Source organism: Tachysurus vachellii, chromosome 11 (assembly GCF_030014155.1).
Source record: "Tachysurus vachellii isolate PV-2020 chromosome 11, HZAU_Pvac_v1, whole genome shotgun sequence".
Lineage (NCBI taxonomy): Eukaryota > Metazoa > Chordata > Actinopteri > Siluriformes > Bagridae > Tachysurus > Tachysurus vachellii.
Genome location: NC_083470.1, coordinates 23,483,744 through 23,507,621, shown reverse-complemented (window position 1 = coordinate 23,507,621; position 23,878 = coordinate 23,483,744). Strand labels below are relative to the sequence as shown.

At 39.2% G+C, this 23,878-nt stretch overlaps 3 protein-coding genes across 3 annotated transcripts in view; 1 reads left to right on the top strand and 2 right to left on the bottom strand.

Moving 5' to 3' along the window:
* The window catches only part of rab7b (RAB7b, member RAS oncogene family), a 13,306-nt gene extending 5,470 nt beyond the window's left edge, over positions 1–7,836 (top strand). Inside the window, exons 4-6 of the mRNA XM_060880898.1 lie at positions 3,196–3,414; positions 6,475–6,603; positions 6,729–7,836. Of these exons, the coding sequence (XP_060736881.1) occupies positions 3,196–3,414; positions 6,475–6,603; positions 6,729–6,818 (438 nt within the window). The 3' untranslated portion in view covers positions 6,819–7,836. The remainder of the gene's footprint in view (positions 1–3,195; positions 3,415–6,474; positions 6,604–6,728) is intronic.
* Positions 7,837–8,651: 815 nt separating this feature from the next.
* On the bottom strand, positions 8,652–14,357 carry ubl4a (ubiquitin like 4A). The gene is made up of 4 exons (XM_060880899.1): positions 14,204–14,357; positions 11,831–11,936; positions 11,242–11,465; positions 8,652–9,879 (listed from the first exon to the last, which is right to left on the bottom strand). The coding sequence occupies exons 1-4, from the start codon at positions 14,249–14,251 to the stop codon at positions 9,772–9,774; spliced, it is 486 nt and encodes a 161-aa protein (XP_060736882.1). The 5' UTR covers positions 14,252–14,357; the 3' UTR covers positions 8,652–9,771.
* Positions 14,358–16,242: 1,885 nt separating this feature from the next.
* Positions 16,243–18,658, bottom strand: b2ml (beta-2-microglobulin, like). Its single transcript, XM_060881428.1, has 4 exons — positions 18,490–18,658; positions 17,261–17,536; positions 17,124–17,151; positions 16,243–16,987 (listed from the first exon to the last, which is right to left on the bottom strand). Exons 1-3 carry the CDS (start codon positions 18,551–18,553, stop codon positions 17,138–17,140), a joined length of 354 nt encoding a protein of 117 aa, XP_060737411.1. The 5' UTR covers positions 18,554–18,658; the 3' UTR covers positions 16,243–16,987; positions 17,124–17,137.
* Positions 18,659–23,878: the final 5,220 nt, after the last annotated feature.

Here is a 23,878-nt window from a genome sequence, read left to right as displayed (position 1 = left end):
TGGTGGTTAATGTGTTGGACTACTGATCAAGAAGGTTGTGGGTTCGAATCGCAGGGCCACCAGACTGCGCCCCTGAGCAAGGCCCTTAACCCTCAACTGCAGCTGTATAAACGAGATAAATGTAAGTCACTCTTCTTTATTGAAATGTCTTAAATAAAGGCTTCTGAAATCTGTTTTAGATAAACTGTGCACTCAGATTATTCAGATTAACTGCTTTTTACCAGCTCGGCTCTGGCCTGATGAGCTGCCTTCTAACACTTGGGTTAGACAGACAGAGGAGCTGGGACAGAATCTGGTTCTTGTTTAGAAAACTGGTCTAGTGATGCACCGAAAAGCGTGAGATGGACTGGTGTGATTTAAAACGTATTGTTGTTAGAAATCTCCTTACAATCCCAGTCTAATTATCTTGTGGATCTGAGATATCTTCTGCTCAGACATGTTTGTTCAGCAGCTTTAGAAGCATCTCAATAGATGTCAGTAAAACGTCTCTGATGATGCAGAGATCGATGTCTTCTTCTGGACGTGAATCTTCTTTTATTGATCGATAACAAATCCGTTTTGCGGGCTCCAGATCACTGTCTCTAAACACGTTGGCAAGATGTTGAGCTGGCAGTTGGCTGCAGTCAGGAGAGATTCCCAGTCACTGTTTGTTCTGGAAACAAGCCACATGCCTCGTCTCATTCTTCCATCGGGAACAGCAGTGACTTATCTGGGGTCGGTTATATGGCATGTGCGTGTGTGTGTCCGAGCGCATGTGCGCGTGTCCATGTGTGTGTGTCCGAGCGCGTGTGTGTGTCCGAGCGCATGTGCGTGTGTGTGTGTGTGTGTCCGAGCGCGTGTGTATGTCCGAGCGCGTGTGTATGTCTGAGCGCATGTGCGTGTCCGAGCGCATGTGCGTGTCTGAGCGCATGTACGTGTGTGTCCGAGCGCACGAGTACGTGTGTGTGTCCGAGCGCACGAGTACGTGTGTGTGTCCGAGCGCACGAGTACGTGTGTGTGTCCGAGCGCACGAGTACGTGTGTGTGTCCGAGCGCACGAGTACGTGTGTGTGTCCGAGCGCACGAGTACGTGTGCGTGTCCGAGCGCACGAGTACGTGTGCGTGTCCGAGCGCACGAGTACGTGTGCGTGTCCGAGCGCACGAGTACGTGTGCGTGTCCGAGCGCACGAGTACGTGTGCGTGTCCGAGCGCACGAGTACGTGTGCGTGTCCGAGCGCACGAGTACGTGTGCGTGTCCGAGCGCACGAGTACGTGTGCGTGTCCGAGCGCACGAGTACGTGTGCGTGTCCGAGCGCACGAGTACGTGTGCGTGTCCGAGCGCACGAGTACGTGTGCGTGTCCGAGCGCACGAGTACGTGTGCGTGTCCGAGCGCACGAGTACGTGTGCGTGTCCGAGCGCACGAGTACGTGTGCGTGTCCGAGCGCACGAGTACGTGTGCGTGTCCGAGCGCACGAGTACGTGTGCGTGTCCGAGCGCACGAGTACGTGTGCGTGTCCGAGCGCACGAGTACGTGTGCGTGTCCGAGCGCACGAGTACGTGTGCGTGTCCGAGCGCACGAGTACGTGTGCGTGTCCGAGCGCACGAGTACGTGTGCGTGTCCGAGCGCACGAGTACGTGTGCGTGTCCGAGCGCACGAGTACGTGTGCGTGTCCGAGCGCACGAGTACGTGTGCGTGTCCGAGCGCACGAGTACGTGTGCGTGTCCGAGCGCACGAGTACGTGTGCGTGTCCGAGCGCACGAGTACGTGTGCGTGTCCGAGCGCACGAGTACGTGTGCGTGTCCGAGCGCACGAGTACGTGTGCGTGTCCGAGCGCACGAGTACGTGTGCGTGTCCGAGCGCACGAGTACGTGTGCGTGTCCGAGCGCACGAGTACGTGTGCGTGTCCGAGCGCACGAGTACGTGTGCGTGTCCGAGCGCACGTGCGTGTGTGCGTGTCCGAGCGCATGTGCGTGTCTGAGCGCACGAGTACGTGTGTGTGTGTCCAAACGCATGAACGCGTGTGTGTTCACTGATTATAAACCTAATTACAATGACCAGTATTACCAGTACAGGGACTGGCGAGTCGCCGTGATAAAATCACAGTGTGTAATAAACATAGCGTTACACGCATGTGTGCGATGTGTCACTCATTTCTCTGCCATGTGATTTCCATCTGATTTCCCAGAAGGCAGCAGTTTTGTAAGAACAAGTTTGCAGCTTGTCTGCCCTGCCGTGCTGCGGAATGCTGGTCCTCATGTGCCAGCGAGCGCATGACTCATTAACCTGTGTGTAATGAGACCAGAAAGGAAGCACACACTGAAGAGTGTTAGTTCAGCTCAGCTTAGTTGTATAGTTTCTGTGTTTTATTTACACACACCATTAAAACCATTAACCATAAAGAGTGTGTAAGGTTCAGAAATATGACTTTTGTAGGTTCTGTACACTATTCGTACTTTATCCAGTGTGTGTGTGTGTGTGTGAAATACAAATACAGATGAATACTAGATGTTACTATAAAATATTTTTAATGATTAACAGGGAATCTGTTTGTTAGGCTCCTAGTTTGAGAACTAGAACAAACTAAATGATAAAAGGCCACGCCCACTTTGGGTTAAAAGCTGGGTACAGACAAATATCGGCGCACTAAACACAGACGCTGAGTCCCAAATGACACACTGCACACTATGTATACTTTGTCTAGTCTCTATCTATAGACCTGTCGTCTCTCAACACACAAAAAAAGCCCCTCCCCTTTTCCGCTATGTAAGAAAAGCTGCGAGCGTTTTCAGGTAAATAAGTGCGGCTTCATCCCACTACTGCTTGGGATTTTCACTCTACTCACTCTGTTCATACTGCGGTAGAAAAGTGCAGAAGTAAGGGATTTGGGACACAGCCAACGGCTTTGGAGTTTAAGACATGAACGTTTTGCAATGTGTTAATTCATGAACACACATACTTTAGAGCATTGGGGTCCAGGGGCCCTCAGGGGCCTTCAGAGCTTAAAGTTTGTATGTGTGGGTTGGTTGTTGCTGGAAGTCTCAGCCCACCAGTATTGAGATCCTATTCTATGTAGCTGGTGTGACTGGTTACTTGAGTAATGAATATTAACATCATAAATACTGTAAGCATTAAAGAATGAATGTCTAAGTAATTGGATTTTGTTGATAAATCGTTGATCAGGGACCTTGTGCACTTTGTGTCTTATGCACTGATAGATTTGGGACACAGCCGGACAGGAGCGTTTTCAGTCTCTGGGCGTGGCGTTCTACAGAGGCGCTGACTGCTGTGTGCTGGTCTACGATGTCACATCTCCAAACACCTTTAAGACTCTGGATAGCTGGAGGGATGAGTTCCTGATCCAAGCCAGCCCTCGTGACCCAGAGAACTTTCCCTTCGTCGTGCTCGGAAACAAGATCGACTTGGAGAACAGACAGGTTCGGATCGAGTTTAGTTTTCTACTTAAACATCGTTTTGGTTTGGATTCTGGGAATGAAGGAGTTTTAGCTCTGTGTTTCTTTTTCCCAGACTTTAGCTCTATTTACAGGTTGCTATGCTGCAGTTTAAACCCCGTCCAGAACAGCAGCGTAAATCCCATCTAGATAAAATATTCGATACCTGACAGCTGTGACAAACAGTACACTGTTTCCCCCTTTTCTTATTCACAATTTTTATCCAGTCCCATTTTACGATCGCTTAATTCCATTCAATTTCAAGATATCAATCCAAACCTAATCCGATCTAAAGGGTGTTTATGCTAATCCAGTCTGTACTAATCCACTCCAATTCCAGGCCATCTTAATCCCATTTCGCTGCAATCTTTCCATCCTCTTTATTTCCAATTCCAAGTTATTAGTACTCATCATTCCAGCTCCAGTCCAGTACAGAGCTCAGAGACAGGAAGAGGTTATTTATTTATCACACTGTGTTGGTTTAATCTGTGTGCCTGTGTCATTTGCATTAAGACACACATATTATAAACTAATAATCTAGTAAATTACCACTAACAAGAAAAGATGAAATAATTCCAAATGATGTTATATTTACATAATTGTCAATATGAAAAATGTTCTGGAATATAAATGTGTAGACAACAGATAGATAGGGCATGGATGGATGAATAGATGGATAGACAGATAGGGCATGGATAGATGGATGGATGGATAGATAAGGCATGGCTAGATGGATGGATAGATAGGTAGATAAAGCATGGATAGATAGATGGATGGATAGATAAGGCATGTATACATGGATGGATAGATAGATAAGGCATGGCTAGATGGATGGATAGATAGATAAGGCATGGCTAGATGGATGGATAGCTAGATAAGGCATGGCTAGATGGATGGATAGATAGATAAGGCATGGCTAGATGGATGGATAGCTAGATAAGGCATGGCTAGATGGATGGATAGCTAGATAAGGCATGGCTAGATGGATGGATAGATAGATAAGGCATGGCTGGATGGATGGATAGATAGATAAGGCATGGATAGATAGATAAGGCATGGATAGATAGATAAGGCATGGATAGATGGATAAGGCATGGATAGATAGATAAGGCATGGCTAGATGGATGGATGGATAGATAAGGCATGGCTGGATGGATAGATAAGGCATGGCTAGATGGATGGATGGATAAGGCATGGATAGATGGATGGATAGATAGGTAGATAAGGCATGGCTAGATGGATGGATAGATAGATAAGGCATGGCTAGATGGATTTATAGATAGATAAGGCATGTATACATGGATGGATAGATAGATAAGGCATGTATACATGGATGGATAGATAGATAAGGCATGGCTAGATGGATGGATAGATAGATAAGGCATGTATACATGGATGGATAGATAGATAAGGCATGGCTAGATGGATGGATAGATAGATAAGGCATGTATACATGGATGGATAGATAGATAAGGCATGGCTAGATGGATGGATAGATAGATAAGGCATGTATACATGGATGGATAGATAGATAAGGCATGTATACATGGATGGATAGATAGATAAGGCATGGCTGGATGGATGGATAGATAGATAAGGCATGGCTGGATGGATGGATGGATAGATAAGGCATGGCTAGATGGATGGATGGATGGATAGATAAGGCATGGATAGATGGATGGATAGATAGATAAGGCATGGCTAGATGGATGGATAGATAGATAAGGCATGGATGGATAGATAAGGCATGGCTAGATGGATGGATGGATAGATAAGGCATGGATAGATGGATGGATAGATAGGTAGATAAGGCATGGCTAGATGGATGGATAGATAGATAAGGCATGGCTAGATGGATGGATAGCTAGATAAGGCATGGCTGGATGGATGGATAGATAGATAAGGCATGGCTAGATGGATGGATAGCTAGATAAGGCATGGCTGGATGGATGGATAGATAGATAAGGCATGGCTAGATGGATGGATAGATAGATAAGGCATGGCTGGATGGATGGATAGATAGATAAGGCATGGATAGATAGATAAGGCATGTATACATGGATGGATAGATAGATAAGGCATGGCTAGATGGATGGATAGATAGATAAGGCATGTATACATGGATGGATAGATAGATAAGGCATGGCTAGATAGATGGATAGATAGATAAGGCATGGCTAGATGGATGGATAGATAGATAAGGCATGTATACATGGATGGATAGATAAGGCATGGCTAGATAGATGGATAGATAGATAAGGCATGGCTAGATAGATGGATAGATAGATAAGGCATGGCTAGATGGATGGATAGATAGATAAGGCATGGATAGATAGATAAGGCATGTATACATGGATGGATAGATAGATAAGGCATGGCTAGATGGATGGATAGCTAGATAAGGCATGGCTAGATGGATGGATAGATAGATAAGGCATGTATACATGGATGGATAGATAGATAAGGCATGTATACATGGATGGATAGATAGATAAGGCATGGCTAGATGGATGGATAGATAGATAAGGCATGTATACATGGATGGATAGATAGATAAGGCATGTATACATGGATGGATAGATAGATAAGGCATGGCTAGATGGATGGATAGATAGATAAGGCATGTATACATGGATGGATAGATAGATAAGGCATGTATACATGGATGGATAGATAGATAAGGCATGTATACATGGATGGATAGATAGATAAGGCATGTATACATGGATGGATGGATAGATAAGGCATGGATAGATAGATAGATCAGTTAAACCAGGAGGTCCCAAGGCTCACTTTCTACTCACATACTGTTACACAATCACATACTGTTAGTAAGTGTGATCAGTAATCCAGTCACCATAGGGCACAAATGTCACGATCATACAACCACATGTTCTGAAAAACATCACTCTTATTCATAGCAAGGAATTTTGTCTAGTTTTTGCTGGATGCAGTATTTTAATCACTGACTTCACTGTGAGAGACTAACAGCAGGTGAATGCAGTGTTTAATATAATCTCCATGATTGTCTTCTGTCTCGAGCAGGTCACTACAAAGCGAGCTCAGGCCTGGTGTCAAAGCAAGAACAACATCCCTTATTTTGAGACCAGTGCCAAAGAAGCCATCAATGTGGACCAGGCTTTCCAAACCATTGCTCGCAATGCACTCAAACAGGTACACACACACACACACACACACACACACACTCACGAGGAAGCCCGTAATTACACCACACTACCTGTATTTAATGGCATCAATCCTGTTTTTAATCTGCTATCCCTTGTTATCCCGTCCTCCAGGAGACCGAGGTGGAGCCCTACGATTTTCCCGACCAGATCAAGCTAAGAGACGACAGACCTGCCACCTCGAACGATGGCTGCAGCTGTTGAGGGAGATGTGAAAAAAAAAAAAGAAAGCTAATGGCAAGGAGGGAAAGAGATGACAGTGATCTAGCAGAGACAAACAAAGAGAAAATAACAAAAAAAAAAGCAGTACCAACCACCACCATCTTTGCCATGTCTTCTCTTCCTCATACAACACCTCCAGGGTTTGAATCCATCTGATCTCGTCTCTTTCTTTCCGAGTCCCATGCAGCACGGGGCATCACGAAGCTGCTTCGATTCAGCATAGCGACCCTTTAAAAAAAAAAAAAAAACTCCTCCTCTCAGTATCACTACTCTGTCCAAGACGGTCACTATGCCCTCTTTTCCTTAAGCAGATGTTTTTTGTTTTTTTTTTTCTTCTTCTCTCTTTCAAATCATTGTGCCTTTGGTTTTCTATCATTCCACGTGTCTTGTGTATCTCTGTGCTGATTATGCATTCCCTGCTGTATAAAAGTCCACCAGTGATTAAGACTTCCAGCCTGTCTATATTTGCATGTCACGATTATACAAACGACTGATCGTTCACAACGCGATCGAAGGACTAAACACCGTCTTAACCCGCGATGGACCTCGAGGTTGTTTAACGCACCACGTTGTCAATCCTGGCTATTCGCAACCACACCATATTACACAACCACATTGATTTACACCATTTAGAGGAGTTTACACTTACTTACACGTCAGCTTCTTAGTCACTATCAGGATATCTGGTACATTTAGCTTAGGAAACAAATGGATGTGGAAGTGAGTCACACGAGAGCAAAAGCAGAAGCACAGAACTGCATCCGAGTCCTACTCAATTACTGCTTTTCCTTCCGTCATCTTTCATCTTTGTACATTTACATATTGTACTTGTATTAATATAAATATATATATATATATATATATACCTTATATCAGAGAATTTGTTTTATATACCAGGATGTTATGGTTTAAACAATTTAAAGGCCAAATGTGCCGTTGTAACGCGGTAGTGTATATTCTAAACTAAATAGACAAATAAAAGATACATTTACAACCAAAACTGTCCGGTGTTTAGAATACATTAAAACGGATTTTATTTATATCACGATCTGTTGAATTCTCAATTCTGATTGGTTGATTCAATTTCTATAACCACGGCTATTCGGGTCACAGGTATCTGTTATGTAATACTTTATGGTTTCTATAGCAACCTGATTATTTACCTGGCTAATTTTTTATTTATTTTTTGTTCTATTGTTCATCAAAACTGGAACAGAATCGTTGATTGATTGAAGAGGTTTACTGCAAAACATTGTTTTATTTGTTTCTCTTTGGAAGGAGTCTCCGGTGTCAGCGCATCATGGGAAAGTCTTCAGGACAGAGATGTAATGTAAATCCAGCCATATAAAATGATAAGCTGTCATTTATCAGTATATCAAAACCTGCTGTGGTAGAATGAGATAAACATATAAACATAATAAACATTAGGGATTTTCACACTTGATATAATTCCCCTGGGTCCTAGTAAACCTAGTACACCCCCCATCCCCACACACACAAAGTTCTTATACAACAATTTATCCTGGCTTTTGATAACCTGCTGTTTAAAAACCCTGCTTCATTGTGGTGTAAACAACCGTGCAACCGTTTTGAATATCATCGATGAGAAAAGAACGTTGCCGCTTAAATCCGCTGGCTGAGTGCAAATTATATAATTTTTTTTTTTAAGCACGGCGTCACTTTTACTTGTTTATTTCTACTGTACACCAGCACTGACCAGAAGTGTAAAAAAAATACACTATCCTCTCGCTTTTTTGCTCTGTTAAAAGCCCTTATAACAACATGACAACTTCTACATAGATACAGCCAGTCAAGTGAATGTAATCATTTTTAATAACAATAATAAACAGTATTTACAAAGTCAGAGTGCTTACTTATACATGGCCCAACACTAACTTTGTGGTCAGTAGTGATGAATTTGGACTCCTTTACTACCTTAAATATTTTCATCCGAACATAACGTGAAGCAGCAGAGTGTATGTAGACTGAAAACCTGAAATGTGATCATGAAGTTTACGCTGATCACGTGATCATCGTTCGAGCTAAAGCCGTACAGACGGGGGTTCAACACTGGTTTTAAAAGGCCGTTCATGAGTTGCAAGACGATCTTGGCGGTAAAAACGATGCGGTCAGACTGATCTCCATGACGACCTGGTCCTTTCTTAGGTAGCTGTGATGCACTGTGAGGTACAGAGTTGTTGCTGTAATGCAGCTCATAGTATTTTTATTAGTATTACTGGAAAACATCTTGGGTTAAGTTCTGTGTCGAAAATCAGGGCTGACTCGAACCGTCAAAGCTCCAATGGCTTGAACAAAAAAAATGCACATGGTCTGATAAAGTACTGGAACATTTCCTAAAAATATGACAGCGATTCCCCCGAAAGAGGAAATATTCACAGGATGTTGGCGAGTGCGAATCAAAAACAGTACGAATGCAGTTTAAAAAGAAACACGACCTCTTTTCATGCACGAGGCTCAATCTGTATTTGTGCTATGATTATATTGGCTTCCTGCATAAAGCAACTCCTACTGTACTGTAGGTTTATGCCTGCAGTCCCGTATCAGATAACACGGCGACATTAAAATGTCTTGAATTTAACCCACACGTGAAGAGTTTAACAAACAAAAACATTGCAGCATGCTGATAGCTGTCACAGGTGTAAAAGGCAGGACATCTGAAAGCACGACAAAGGAAATATGTTGCGAAACAAAAGTGCAGTTCATGTCACTTAATCGCTGATCAGAAGACCGGAAAGGAATCTTCTGTTCAATATTTTTAGCTGAGTCGTGCTCACACGTAGTCTTACAGTCCCATTGTTCCTAAATGTCCTCATCATAGACATTACAAGCATCAGATCATCGTGTTGCTGTTGTTAAAGTGTGCACTGACTCTCAAACACACACACAAGCGCACACACACACACGGTAGCTCGTCTCAGTCCATGCACGACATGTCCATTCCCTCGGCCTCAGGATGCAACAGACGTCCAGCCAGGCGCTCGATATCATCTAGGCTGAGCTGTCTGAGAGAACGTTCATAATCCTAGAAAATAAAAAATAAAAATTGCCAACATTGATAAACAACCACTAAGGGACATTTACAGAGAATCCCAATTACCAGTGTTTTACAATCTGAAGAGTCCAAATCTGATGATATACATATAAAAGTTATTCCTTTTTTTTATCGTTTCTATAACAACAGTTTACAAAAAGGAGCTGTGTGACAGACTCTTTGTATAAATAAATTTCGTTGATATAGTGAAGTATTCTGTAAGGATATGTTTATTTAAAGGCGGGGTCTCCGATTTTTGAAAGCCAATGTTGACATTTGAAATCACCAAAACAAACACGCCCATAACCCAAATGGGTCCCACCTCTGTATTGATAGCTCCGCCCCCACATACATACGCATCCCAGGCAACTAATGGAAAGAAATGTGTCTTTATCATAGCTGAAGTGAAGAACAATACGATTGCAGATAAACAAACAAGCAAAAATGACAAAGTATAATCATGTAAAGGACAAAGACATATATTAGTTCTGTGTAACAAAACAAAACCAACGTTACTCACCTATCGAGAAGGAAAAAAGCGCCTCGGGGTCTTAAGTAAAGTTGGTCACATATTCACAGATTGGAGTTTCCTGAGTCAATAACTCCTGAGCTAAACGCTGTTACTACACAAAACACGGTTGTAGCTGCGTCTCTACATTACTACGATAGAAAAGAGGTGTTATTTGTGTAGTAACAGTGTTTAGCTCAGGAGTTATTGACTTGGGAAACTCCAATCTGTGAATATGTGACCAACTTCCTGCTCCTTCAGTTCTCTCCAGAGCTGGAAAGCTGATCCTATATAATACGGGTCCTACTTCTTGTCTTATCGTAAACCTTTCTTCGCTTTCTTTCTTTGTTTTTTATCCTCCATGTCAATGTTAAAACCACTTTGTCACACATGCGCACTGAACACTCTCTCCGCTGCATATTGAAAAGACCTGCCCCTTTCTGCTCATTGGCTACACGTTTGTTTTGATTTTTGTTTAGTTTTTGGCCCGACGCAGTTTTCTGAAGCATTTCTCAAAAATCGGAGACCCCACCTTTAACATTTATGGGTGGAGTCTCCAGCATCAATGCTTTGTGGCAGTGGAAGGTAAGGTTTTCTGACTGACATGGGAATGTGGTGACAGATAGAAGAGTTTGTTTATTCTCAGTAACACAAAGAGAGAAAACCACGCAGAGGCTGGTGAAGGAACAGCTGCTAGAACTAATACGATAAACAGGAACCTGTTTGGTGACTTTCCACAACATTAAATGCAACTACAAACAGAGTTTTGTTTGTTCATTTCCTATCAGAATGTCTTCGTTCTTGTTAAGAATGGAGGAAGAAGTGAGGTGCTGAACTAGACGTACCTTAATGAGCTGTTCCTGGACTTTGGCTGCATCTGCAGGACTGAAATGTTTGGCCAAAACTGTGGAGAGTAACTGCCAAACTCCACTAGCAGTGCTCCCACTGCTGCTGCTGGTAGTGGAATTACTGCTGACCATCGCCCGGCTGTTCCTCTCTCCTGTCGGCCGCACCACCAGATTCAACTTGGCCTCTGGGCCGATGGCGTAATCACTCAATCTGTATTCGTCTATAAACACAATAGTGAACTTTACTAATTATGTACATTTTTTACCTTTGTGTTTTTATTCAAATTTACACTGAACCATTTGATCAATGACCTTATTGTAGCCTAAAGGGTGGTAAGAGCTACAGTGACTCCCCCCTTAAAAGCGCGACTCCCCCCTTAAAAGCGCGACTCCCCCCCTTAAAAGCGCGACTCCCCCCCCCTTAAAAGCGCGACTCCCCCCCCCTTAAAAGCGCGACTCCCCCCCCCTTAAAACCGCGACTCCCCCCCCCATAAAAGCGCGACTCCCCCCCCCTTAAAAGTGCGACTCCCCCCCTTAAAAGCGCGACTCCCCCCTTAAAAGCGCGACCCTCAGTCTTTATTCGTACCTGCCAAAGCTTTTCCTTTGTAAAGCAGTCGCTGCTGATGAGGTGGTATGTTCAAGCGCTCAAACACCAGTTCTTTCACCGTCGACACCTTCTCGTTTTCTGCAACCTGAGAATCAACAAGAAATGTTATAAAAATTCACAAACAGCCAATGACTTCTACAAGTCAAAAAGAGAGTAATTAAAATGTACCATTAGAAGTACATTAGGATTAGTCTACAAATTACGGTTTGATGTTTGCACCCCAGGATCTACAGTGGCTCAGAGTCTTGTGTGTCTATAAAATGACTGATGGCACAAATAAGCAATCTGGAGCAGATGTCAATTTTCAAACCACCACTTAATGCACCTGTATTAAGGTCATGGCTTAATGCAAATTATTTTACCATGTTCTACAAACGCCCACAAGTAAGAAAGAAGAAAAAACTACTGAGCCTTTAACCATAGATTACATTAATTACATTACAATTACTCTTTACCTTTATGTTTTGTTCATTAACAGTATTTCAAAAGTATACTGTTTTTATAGTGTGTATATTATTTTCTCTAGCTAAAGTTTTAAAAATATTTAAGGGATTAGAAAATGTTTTTGTGGCAAATATATTTAGTTAATAATGAGTTTAGAGACAGTTCTGAATTCATTTCTTTTTTTTTAAATGTCTAAAGTAATTTGAATTTGGCTTTAGGTCATAATTTGATTAGATTTTCATAGGCCCATTATTGAACTTGCTTGTTTTTCTTTGGCTTTCTACAGCCTTTTAGTGAATTTTGTGTTGTATGTGAATACATTTAGCTAGTCATATAGATTAGATTAGACGGATGGAAGGATAGAACTTGATTGTCATTGCATAGTAGTTGCACAGCAACGAAATGCAGTTTGGCATCTAACAGAAGTGCAAAGAGTTGCAATTGTGCAAATAGACAAGTGCAGATAAATGTAAAAATATGTACATCATGTTTTATATATATATATATATATATATATATATATACACACACACACACACACACACACTGGCCACTTTATTAGGTACACCTGTCCAACTGCTTGTTAACGCAAATTTCTAATCAGCCAATCACATGGCAGCAACTCAATGCATTTAGGCATGTAGACATGGTCAAGACAATCTGCTGCAGTTCAAACCCAGCATCAGAATGGGGAAGAAAGGTGATTTAAGTGACTTTGAACATGGCATGGTTGTTGGTGCCAGACGGGCTGGTCTGAGTATTTCAGAAACTGCTGATCTACTGGGATTTTCACGCACAACCATCTCTAGGCTTTACAGAGAATGGTCCGAAAAAGAGAAAATATCCAGTGAGCGGCAGTTCTGTGGGCGCAAATGCCTTGTTGATGCCAGAGGTCAGAGGAGAATGGCCAGACTGGTTCGAGCTGATAGAAAGGCAACAGTAACTCAAATAACCACTCGTTACAACCGAGGTATGCAGAAGAGCATCTCTGAAAGCACAACACGTCAAACCTTGAGGCGGATGGGCTACAGCAGCAGAAGACCACACCGGTACTAGTAAGGTGTACCTAATAAAGTGGCCTGTGAGTGTGTGTAATATATATATATATATATATGTGTGTGTGTGTGTATGTATAGTGAATAAATATAAAGTCTATAGCAGTACAGAGATGTGTGGACATTGTTAAAGTACAAGTAAATAGTTCTAAGGCTATGGCATTGAAGAAATGTGCAGACAGTTGTAAAGGAACAACAAGTAGAAGGTTATGGCATACAAAATGTGCAAGCTGAATAAACAAATCCACTAAAAAATATTATATATATATATATATATATATATATATATATATATATATATATATATATATATATATATTTACATCACATGAATGTGAATATATTCAGAAACCAAATTTTGACTTCGTGCTGTTATAATCAATAAGAACTTTGAGTTTATACTTCCTGGACTCAGCTATTAAGCCATATCACATTGTTCGGTTGGGTTTCAGTAGCTCAGGTAACTGCATCACGTTGTTTAACATCCCAAATCACCTCACACACAGTATATATGTGCATTAGACGGTAAACATTTGAATAACGTCTCCTACACCCTACATAGTGCACTATGTGTTCAAATATGTTCACTGTTCTAATACAAAGCCCCTGTTATTAGGAACTACATTTTAAACTGTACTGATATTGTATTTTAAACTACTGATCCGCTTCAATGCATTTTAGCCAAAAAGCTACAGATTTATGCCAGCTAGCCTAAAGCTAACCTAGCTAGCCTAAAGCTAACCTAGCTAGCCTAAAGCTAACATGGTTAGCCTGAAGCTAACCTAGCTAGCCTAGCTAAGCACGGTAATTGCATTGTAACCAGCATTAACCAGAACTGGATGTTCAAACCCACCTGAACGTTACATTCTTTTCCCTGAAGCGGTTTAACAGTGAGGATCATCTTGACATCTGTTTTCTTATTTCTTATTTAAGCAAAATCTAATAATAAATTATTCTACGTTAGCTCCCTCAGAACTACCTCCTACGGACGTGACGTCAGAAACAAGTTTTGTTTGAGCCAAACCACGCCCACTCGTCTGGGATTGGCTATAACGGCAAGCTCAGTTCAGGGATTGGACCGACAAGTGATAATATGAACTACTGTCCAATCCGAGCGTGGAATGGGGATTTATAACCAATTACGGGTGCGAAAAAAAAAACAACCTGATTAGCGGCCACATGATTCGCACTGCGCATGCGCCGCGAATATCCACTCCTTTGTTCAGTCAACATGGTGAACAATGTTGTTGTTACTGCACTATTAAACATGATTGCAGTATTTACACTAGAATATATAAGCACAGAAGCACTGCATGGTTAAAGCTATATTTTGAACAATTAAATACATCATAAATGTTATGATGTCAGGTGGCTATGCGTTTGTTAGCTGTGGGATGTGGTAACTTAGTGGTTATGGTGTCAGAAGGTCATGAGTTCGAATCCCACGTCCACCAAGCTGCCCCTGAGCAAGGCCCTTAACCCTCAGTTGTATAAATTGAAATAAATTGTAAGTCACTCTGGATAAAGGTGTCTACTAAATGCCAGAAATGTTAACAAATTGTGTCTCTAACGCAGGGAGCTTGAAAATGACTTAAATCTGAGTTTCAGTCAAATCAGGCTTCAGTTTTGTGAGTTAAGTTGAATGAAGGATTCTTTTGAATTTGGCCAGAATAATGTGATTCCTGATTCCTAAAGTCACTGCTGGGAAATGTAATCTTAGATTAAATGGTCAAATCATGTATGACATTCCCCGAACGCGAACTGTTTTCGGTGAAAGTGCCTTTAAATTTTTTGCTCCATCAACCTGGTATAAACTGCAGAAACATCTTAAATTAGACTATTTACCAACATTGATGCAGTTTAAAATTAGGATAAAGGATTACTTGAGTACTATATGCACATGTGCTACTACTGAGTGCTGCTGGTGATTATGTGGAGATTATGTTTAATTTAATAATTTTTTTTTCTCTTTCTGTTATCTTGTTTGTTTTACTGTTTTACTGTACTTTAAATATGAAACTTTTTGTATTGCTGTCTTGGCCAGGACTCCCTTGAAAAAGAGCTTCTGAATCTCAATGGGATTTTTTTTTTTCTGGTTAAATAAAGGTTAAATAAAAAAAAATGTCATGTGCTATAAAAAATAATGTACGTTGACGTTTACAGAGACAGTTACGTCGTCCACACGAAGTCAATTACTCGGACTTGATTCCTCTTACATTTAAAAAATTAAAGACTGACACATTATGTTTATATATATATATATATATATATATATATATATATATTAACAAATTAAACTTTTTTTATATATATTATATATTATTTATATTAACAAATTAAACTTATCACATGTATTTAAAGCAGCACTAAACAGTCAATCCTTCAGGAGCCATTTTTAGTCTGAAGAAAAAAACAGGCTGCAAAATGATTTCATTAATTATTAAATAATCCTGTCATATTATCAGGACTCACTAAATGCCGAAGACTGCTAAAGACTTTCATGTGTTGGCAACTACAGTTTTACTTCTGTCAGTCCTGACACTGGAGTTTCCTTCCAAAAAAAAAATCACTGACAATAAAACAAATTTCCTATGTGGCATGTTCATGGTACAAGTCAGTGTGTAAGTAAGAATGAGTGTACTGATATAAACTTTACAGCCTGAGCTATTGTCAGAAAATTAATCAACTTCAGCCAAAAAACTGATCAACACTGTGACATAAATTCTGTCAAATATATTGTAGCTTTTATTATTATTATTTTTGTTTGTTAACTAATCAATTTTAAGTATCTAGTTAACCTAAGTAATATGTAATTATTTAATAAGTTAGGCAGGCTAATTCACAAAATCTCACTCACATTCACACACACACCAAATAAACACCATATTCTGGTTGGGGAGGTGGAAAAGATTTTATTTTATAACATTTGAAAAAAATGTAATAGATTTTATTATTGTATTACATTTGGAAAAAAATATTCTTCAGAAAATACCAAATAAATTTAAAAGAGCATAAAATAAGAGCAACACAGTAATGACAGCTACCAAAACTTTCAGAGCCTGTGTGATCACAGATAACAGATGTTTGAAAAAGAAGATAAACTACAAAAAGTCATTTAAGACAAAAATGATAAAAGACAGTTAAAGAATGAATTTGTCCAAACCACATAAAGGTCTACTTTACATCCAACGAAAAATGGTAATATTGCTTCTAGCAAATTTAACTGTAAAGATGTTTGATTAATTAAAAATTGTATATGATGCAGGGCTGGGAGATAGCACTATATATATAGTTTGTTGTTTTGTTTTGAATTTCTGTGATTTTATTATGCCGTAGTCAATCACTGTAATGTTTCACTGTAAATGATTTGCAATGTTTCCATTCAGGATCTTGTTAAGGATTTAAATCTTTATTGAATGTCATTAATAGTATCGATATTTTTGATTCTTTGTCAGCAAAACTTTAGAGAAACTAAACGCCTCGATCTGACAGGAGTTTTCACTCAAAGACATTTTAATTATCGCCTGTATTTATAGGGCTGTGTCACCCAGCCCTGTAGTGAGAGATACACAGAGTAGATTTAACTGCTGAAAGTGTAATTGCTCAAAGGTACAAGGAAACAGCAATGAGCTGGAATCTGTGGAAAAAGAATAAAAAGAGAAAACTGTGATAATAATCTACATTTGTGCAAATAGAATAAAGTATTCAAGTGATGTGTGCTAGTGATGCTATGAACAACGCTTTCTCTTTGTATTACAGGAGTTTTTACTTACGAAGGACAGGAGGTTTACATGTCTGGCTCTGCAAGGAAAGAAAACAAAGCGGTGGCGTCACTATATGACTCAAGCGTATCAATAGTCACAAAATATGTGTGAAGGTTTATTTAACATATATTCCAGGTCAGTCTTACCCCAGGAGATGGGCTTGGGAGGATTCTTCATGTGTCTGACACTGCAGCTGTATTTGTCAGCACTGGATGGATTGAACTTAACACTTCTGGTCAGATGGAACTTCCAGCCCTTCTCAAAGGCCAGGTCGGTCTGCACGGCACCAGGGATCTCAACACCATTCTTCAACAGTTTGATTTCAATGTCTGGAGGGTGGAAGTCACTCACATGGCAGATCAGCGTATTTTCTTTGCCATACACGCCAGGGTCACGGCTGTAAACCTGGATTTTTGGTGGAGCTAGAAATAAAGGTACACAAGTATGATTACACAGAATTTAGTTGATATAACATCATTGATATACATTCAGATCAGTATCGCAAACCATTACCAGCATGGTTCAACTGGATTTCGTCCACTGGCAAAACGACAATTCCACCTCGCTTTCTTTTTCTGTTGAAACTCTTCTTTAAGAAGCTTCTTTAAGAAGTGTTTAATATACATCATCTCCTAATCCTAATATTATTTGATAATCTCGCTTTGTTTTTTAGCTTTCAACGTGTTATTTCGGAGGAGCCGCAGAATGCCTCCATGTCATATCATTGTCTTTCAGTGGCATCATTGGAGGCAAATTTATGTTTGTTTATTTATTTATTTAAAATACTTTAAAAAATACTGTTTTCCATATATGGAAGATTTTTTTTTGGCAAATTTGTTTCATTACCTTGGTCACTTCTGGGGAAGAAAAAAAAAATAAAAAAATAAAAAATTCTCAATAAATTCTTAAATGTTCAATTAGTTCAGCATTACACTTTTTTTTCTTTCTTAATGATCAATCAACACCAATTATTTTTGTTTTGTACATAAAAATGGACATTACAGACAAAAACACTTCCTTCATTACTAAAGTGAAAGTAAACACGGAAAAGGGGATTTTCCACTCTCGGGTATGTTGTAAAATAGGTCGTGAAACGTAAAAAAGGAGACATAAATACAAACAAATCGATAAATCCTAATGTTATGTATTAAACAGTAATACAATATTTACAACACATATGTCCATATTGTCCTGTTTGTGTCTCGCGCACCAGAATTACGTCATCAAAACAAAAAACAGTTATAACCAGTTTTCAGTTATAAATATTTCTAAATATAACGATAATACATCATATATATAAAAATAATAATAATAATGATAATAAAAACGTCACAGTTTTTGGGCCTGGTGTAAAAAAGATAATAATTGTACTTACACTCCTTAGCAAAGGCGCTTGAGGCGATAAGAACAAACGCAGCGAGAGACAGAAGAATATTCATGGTTTCTGAACAACCTGAAGGTTATAAATGTGCAAAATAAAGTTGCCTTCGGAGCCAAAACTGACCAGGAACCTCTTCGACAGTCCTGAGGAAATGAAATGAAAGTAGCTTCTCGCTTAGAGTTATGGACTCATAAACCACGCCCACACGGTGATTTTTTTCAACCAATCAGAACGATTCACGCTGCAATTACCGGGCAGATATCGAGCCTGAAGGTTTTGCTCGTGCTACATAGACCGCGCGAGCCGTGTGATTTAGATGAAATCACGTGACCTTAGAACTAACCTTAAAATTATATCTGAGAAAAAAATTTATTTATGTGACTTTTTTTTGTATAGTCTGTCAGCTACGGCATGTTAAGGACGTGTCAACAATCAACACTGGGATCCTGATAGCACTAGTAAACAAAGCATGTAAACAAATGACTGAAAACATCAAATCACCTTTATATACTTTATTATTATTATTATTATTATTATTATTATTATTATTATTATTATTAACATTCATATTATGAGACTTAATGACTATAGATAGATAGATAGATAGATAGATAGATAGATAGATAGATAGATAGATAGATAGATAGATCGATAGATAGATAGAAAAGAAGGGATATATCTATAGGTGCATGAGGGTGGAAAAGAGACTTCTGAGAAGAAGTCTGTGATTATGTTAGAAGATGGGCAGATTTTTATACCACATTTATGTCATTATATTTATTACACACAACAGACAGTATATTATTATTAAGATGTGTGTGTGTGTGTGTGTGTGTGTGTGTGTGTGGGTAGGAAAGAGAGAGAGCACAAGAGAGAAAGGGGTGAGAAGAATAGGAAAGAAAGAAAGAAAGAAAGAAAGATAGATAGATAGATAGATAGATAGATAGATAGATAGATAGATAGATAGATAGATAGATAGATAGATAGATAGATAGGTTTTTAATTCATGGGTTGTTAAAATAACACACACCAAATAGTTAAAACTACATGTTTTTTTGCCCAACAAATGAGCTATATATAAGGTGAAGAGTACCGTAAACAACACATTAAATAACAATTGTATATCAGCGTAGTATTAAAACAACAGGTCAAATTCCAGGCCTGATCAGTGAAGTTAAGGTTCACATAGCAAGGTGTGACAGGTGTGTGACAGGAGTGTGTAAAACATCAACATACATCAATGTGTAAGTTAAGCATGGCCCAAAAAAAACAAATCATCTAATACATGTGTGGCATTTCAGCTTTATCCGGATCTGAACAAGACTGTACTGTTGCTGTAAATAAAATTAAATGAGTCAACTGAAGTGAAAGTATTGTTCCGTAGTGGTGTGTGGTCCAGCACTAGCTAATGGATTTGATAAACAAATTGAGAACGTATTAGACAATATGTTTCATCATATTCTAAATGAATTAGAATCTAAGTGAATGATAATCTGGGTGATGTTAGTTCATATTTTGACCCTTCTTTCCTAAATTAAGTGTGAGAACAGGAACGTATTTTAATCAGCTTGTGCCATAAGGATGAATGTAGGAATGAAAACTGAAGTTATGTATTTGTTCATGGGTTGTGTTTATTTATAAAATATTTATTCCTTATTCAGAATATATATGTCGTATTTTTACTATCTTGCAATGCATCTCAAACATTAGCCTTTTCCGTATTTTACACAATAACACGATTTGTAAGTAAAATATGGCTTTGTGTTTTCTGTGACTCAATGAAACTAATTGGTGGCCAGGGACCAAGATAAACAGGATCTACAAAGCAGGGTTTAGCATAGAAACATGCATAACTTCAAAAATGACACCTGTAGATTATAATGTTTTAAAAATTTGCTGACAATCATTGAGCGTTGGCCATTATTCAAGCTGGTAATGTTTGTGGTGTTACGGAAACTCAGGGGAAAACCAGAGACTTTTATTGACTCCACCTCCAAAAAAAAAAAAAAAGTGGAAATATAAAAGTGAAACAAGCTTTATTGTTTTTATCTCTGTAACTAAATGCATAAAGGTATTAAAAACCAACCAACCAACCAACCAAACAAACAAACAAATGAAAATCTAAGTAAGCTAAGATTATTTTATTCTACAATAAATGTAAACAATATGATGGCATATGACACATAAATAAGAGCTCATTCAAACCTTTCAATCAATGATTTCACATAAATATGAACATAATGTGTATAGCACATTAATAAATAAGTATACACTCTAACCTTTACTAAAGAAAGTACATAATTTAATTGTATGTGTGCAAGCTTATAAACAAAGCATGCAAAAATACATACGTGGCCTTAATGGCAGTAATATGTAAAATAAGCATACATTATTACATATAGGCATAAAGTAGGTAATAATGTGTTCCTCTAACAGGCAGGTAGAGGTCAACACTAGTCTGCTATCCAATCAAATAATACAAGCAAACAAAAATATTTTATTATTTATGCTTCAGGTTATTATTTATCCTCTTGAATATATTTAACATTCATTTATGCTAATTAATTGTTAATATAAAATGTGTATTACATCCTTAAACAATTGTTTCGTTAAGCAGAACATCCTTTTATATAATTAGGCTGCAGTTTTTGTAAATCATTGTGCTTTGTGTTTTATATATATATATATTGAAAACACACACACACACACACACACACACACACACACACACACACACACACACACACACACACACACATACTGTAAACAAAAAAGGCAACAGTGACATCTACTGGCAATTTAGGGACATACAAAGAAAGTTCCTGAGAGCATAGTGTTTTAGAATCAGAATCGAGCTTTATTGTCATTATACTCAAGACAATTGTGCCTAGTGTGTATTGTGTAATTGTGCCTAGTGTTTGTCTATCTGACCAGAGAAGGGAGGGTGTGATGGAGGCCACAGCTCTGGGATGAAAACTGTTCCTCATCCTGTTGGTGTTGGATCTGATTGCTCTGAAACCAGATGGAATCGGTTGGAACAATTAATTGCCTGGATGAATCTTATCCATGCTAATGCTGTATATAATAAATTATATGATTTATCAATCTGAAGCACTGTGACAGTGTGTTACGGTGCACATATGTTATTATTGTAGCAGGTAAATGGTCTATTTTGTGCACAGGAGACACCAGAGAGGGGCTTCAGGTGCTTCAGCATCCCCAAGAAAGTACAAAGCTCCACCATAGCATCCCAAACATTATGTTTCTTAAAGCAATAATATAAAGACAGTGTTCTAGTTGATAATTTAGCTAATAATTTAAAACAACAAATGAAATAAAGTAAAAATATTGACTTATTACGCATGTAACATGTAAGTGTTGTTATTTGGTAACTACCCGGTGCTGTAGGTATTTTTATGTATATATGCAAAATCTTTGGAAAATCTTTAATTATTTTAACTTCTTTAATTTTATAAAATGATGAAAACTTTTAAGTTGCACTGTCCTGGTGGTTTGAGACTCAAAACTGTAACTCATCATTATTATTATGTCCTATCTGGTAAATATATATAACCACAGTGCTATAGATGTTTGTTGTATTGCCATTGACTGAAATTCTGAAGTGTTCAATTAATGTCTATGTGAAGTCCTTTTTTAATCTGAGTACTTCTTTAATTTCATAAAATGGAAAAAAAAATATCAAATGAAAATGATTAAAAACAGGCCCAAGTCCTGCTAGTGTAATAATCAAATATCCAAGTATTAATATGAGTAAAGAAAAGACATAAAGAATCGAAAGACATAATGTGTATATGTCAATACAAACAATTAGAAAAACCCAAATGTTAATATACATTCACTGGTTAATAAAAGAGCATGGAAATAAGTATGCATACCTAAAGGTTCAGTATTTAATAAACTGTGCATATTCAGAATTAGTATGCATACTCAAAATTGTAGTATGAAGAATAAGTATGTGCACTCAAAAAGCATGCATTCTCAAACTGATAGTATGCACATTAAGTAAGCATGCTTAAAAAATGAGTAAAAGTAGTATGCTAGAATATGAGTACTCTAATATGCAAATATGCAGTTAAGTCAAGTTGGGTCAAGAAGCTTCTATAACACAGAGCTAGGGATATAAAGTAAGTTGTCCACATAATAAAACCTTGTGCAAACATTCATTCATTCATTCACTCACTCATCTTCTACCGCTTATCCGAACTTCTCGGGTCACGGGGAGCCTGTGCCTATCTCAGGCATCATCGGGTATCAAGGCAGGATACACCCTGGACGGAGTGCCAACCCATCACAGGGCACACACACACACACTCTTATTCACTCACGCAATCACACACTACGGACAATTTTTCCAGAGATGCCAATCAACCTACCATGCATGTCTTTGGACCGGGGGAGGAAACCGGAGTACCTGGAGGAAACCCCCGAGGCACGGGGAGAACATGCAAACTCCACACACACAAGGCGGAGGCGGGAATCGAACCCCCAACCCTGGAGGTGTGCTAACCGCCAAGCCACCGCGTGCTCCTTGTGCAAACAGTGCAAGATAAAAAAAAAAAACAGTGCATACGGAGAATACGAAACAAAATAGCACCAAACCAGTGTGCATTCTGTATTACACAGTACACTATGTGAAAATATATGAATCTGATCAAGAGGGTTCTAGTAAACATATATACACTAAATTAATAGCAACAGCTATTGAGTTATTGAAATGTGTTGTGCAAAACAGAAATTGAGTGATTGTGTGAGACATCCTGTGCAGAGATAGCAACACAGTTTAATATGGGTGGTGCTGTAGACATGGATGTATATTGAAATAAGTGTTTGAGTGTGTTTTTGATTTGGTACAGTTCAGTGAGTGTGTGTGTCTGCGTATGTGTGTGTGTCTGTGTGTATTCGATTCAGCTCTGGTTGTTGAGGAGACTGATGGCTTGCACATTCTGGTTGTGAGGGACAGAATTTTCCAGATGGCGATACCTTTTTCCAGATGGCAGGAAGGGTGAAAAGTGAGTGTCAGGGGTTCTACAGGTCCTACATGTCCTACAGGTCCTGCAGGTGCTACAGCTCCTACAGGTTCCACAGGTTCTACAGGTGCAACAGGTCCTACAGGTAATACAGGTGCTACAGGTCCTGAAGGGCCTGCTGGTACTACAGGTGCTACAGGTCCTACAGGTCCTACAGGTGCTACAGGTACTACAGGTCCTATAGGTACTACAGGTGCTACAGGTGCTACAGGTACTACAGGTACTACAGGTCCTATAGGTACTACAGGTGCTACAGGTACTACAGGTACTACAGGTCCTATAGGTACTACAGGTGCTACAGGTACTACAGGTACTACAGGTCCTACAGGTCCTAT

Coding starts and splice junctions, on each gene's coding strand:
- b2ml (XM_060881428.1), bottom strand. CDS start 18,553: ATGAATATTCTTCTGTCTCTCGCTGCGTTTGTTCTTATCGCCTCAAGC. Junction 17,537..18,489: donor AAGCGCCTTTGCTAAGGAGT/GTAAGTACAATT, acceptor CTTTATTTCTAG/CTCCACCAAAAATCCAGGTT.
- ubl4a (XM_060880899.1), bottom strand. CDS start 14,251: ATGATCCTCACTGTTAAACCGCTTCAGGGAAAAGAATGTAACGTTCAG. Junction 11,937..14,203: donor GAAAAGAATGTAACGTTCAG/GTGGGTTTGAAC, acceptor GTTGATTCTCAG/GTTGCAGAAAACGAGAAGGT. Junction 9,880..11,241: donor TCCAGGAACAGCTCATTAAG/GTACGTCTAGTT, acceptor TTTATTTTCTAG/GATTATGAACGTTCTCTCAG.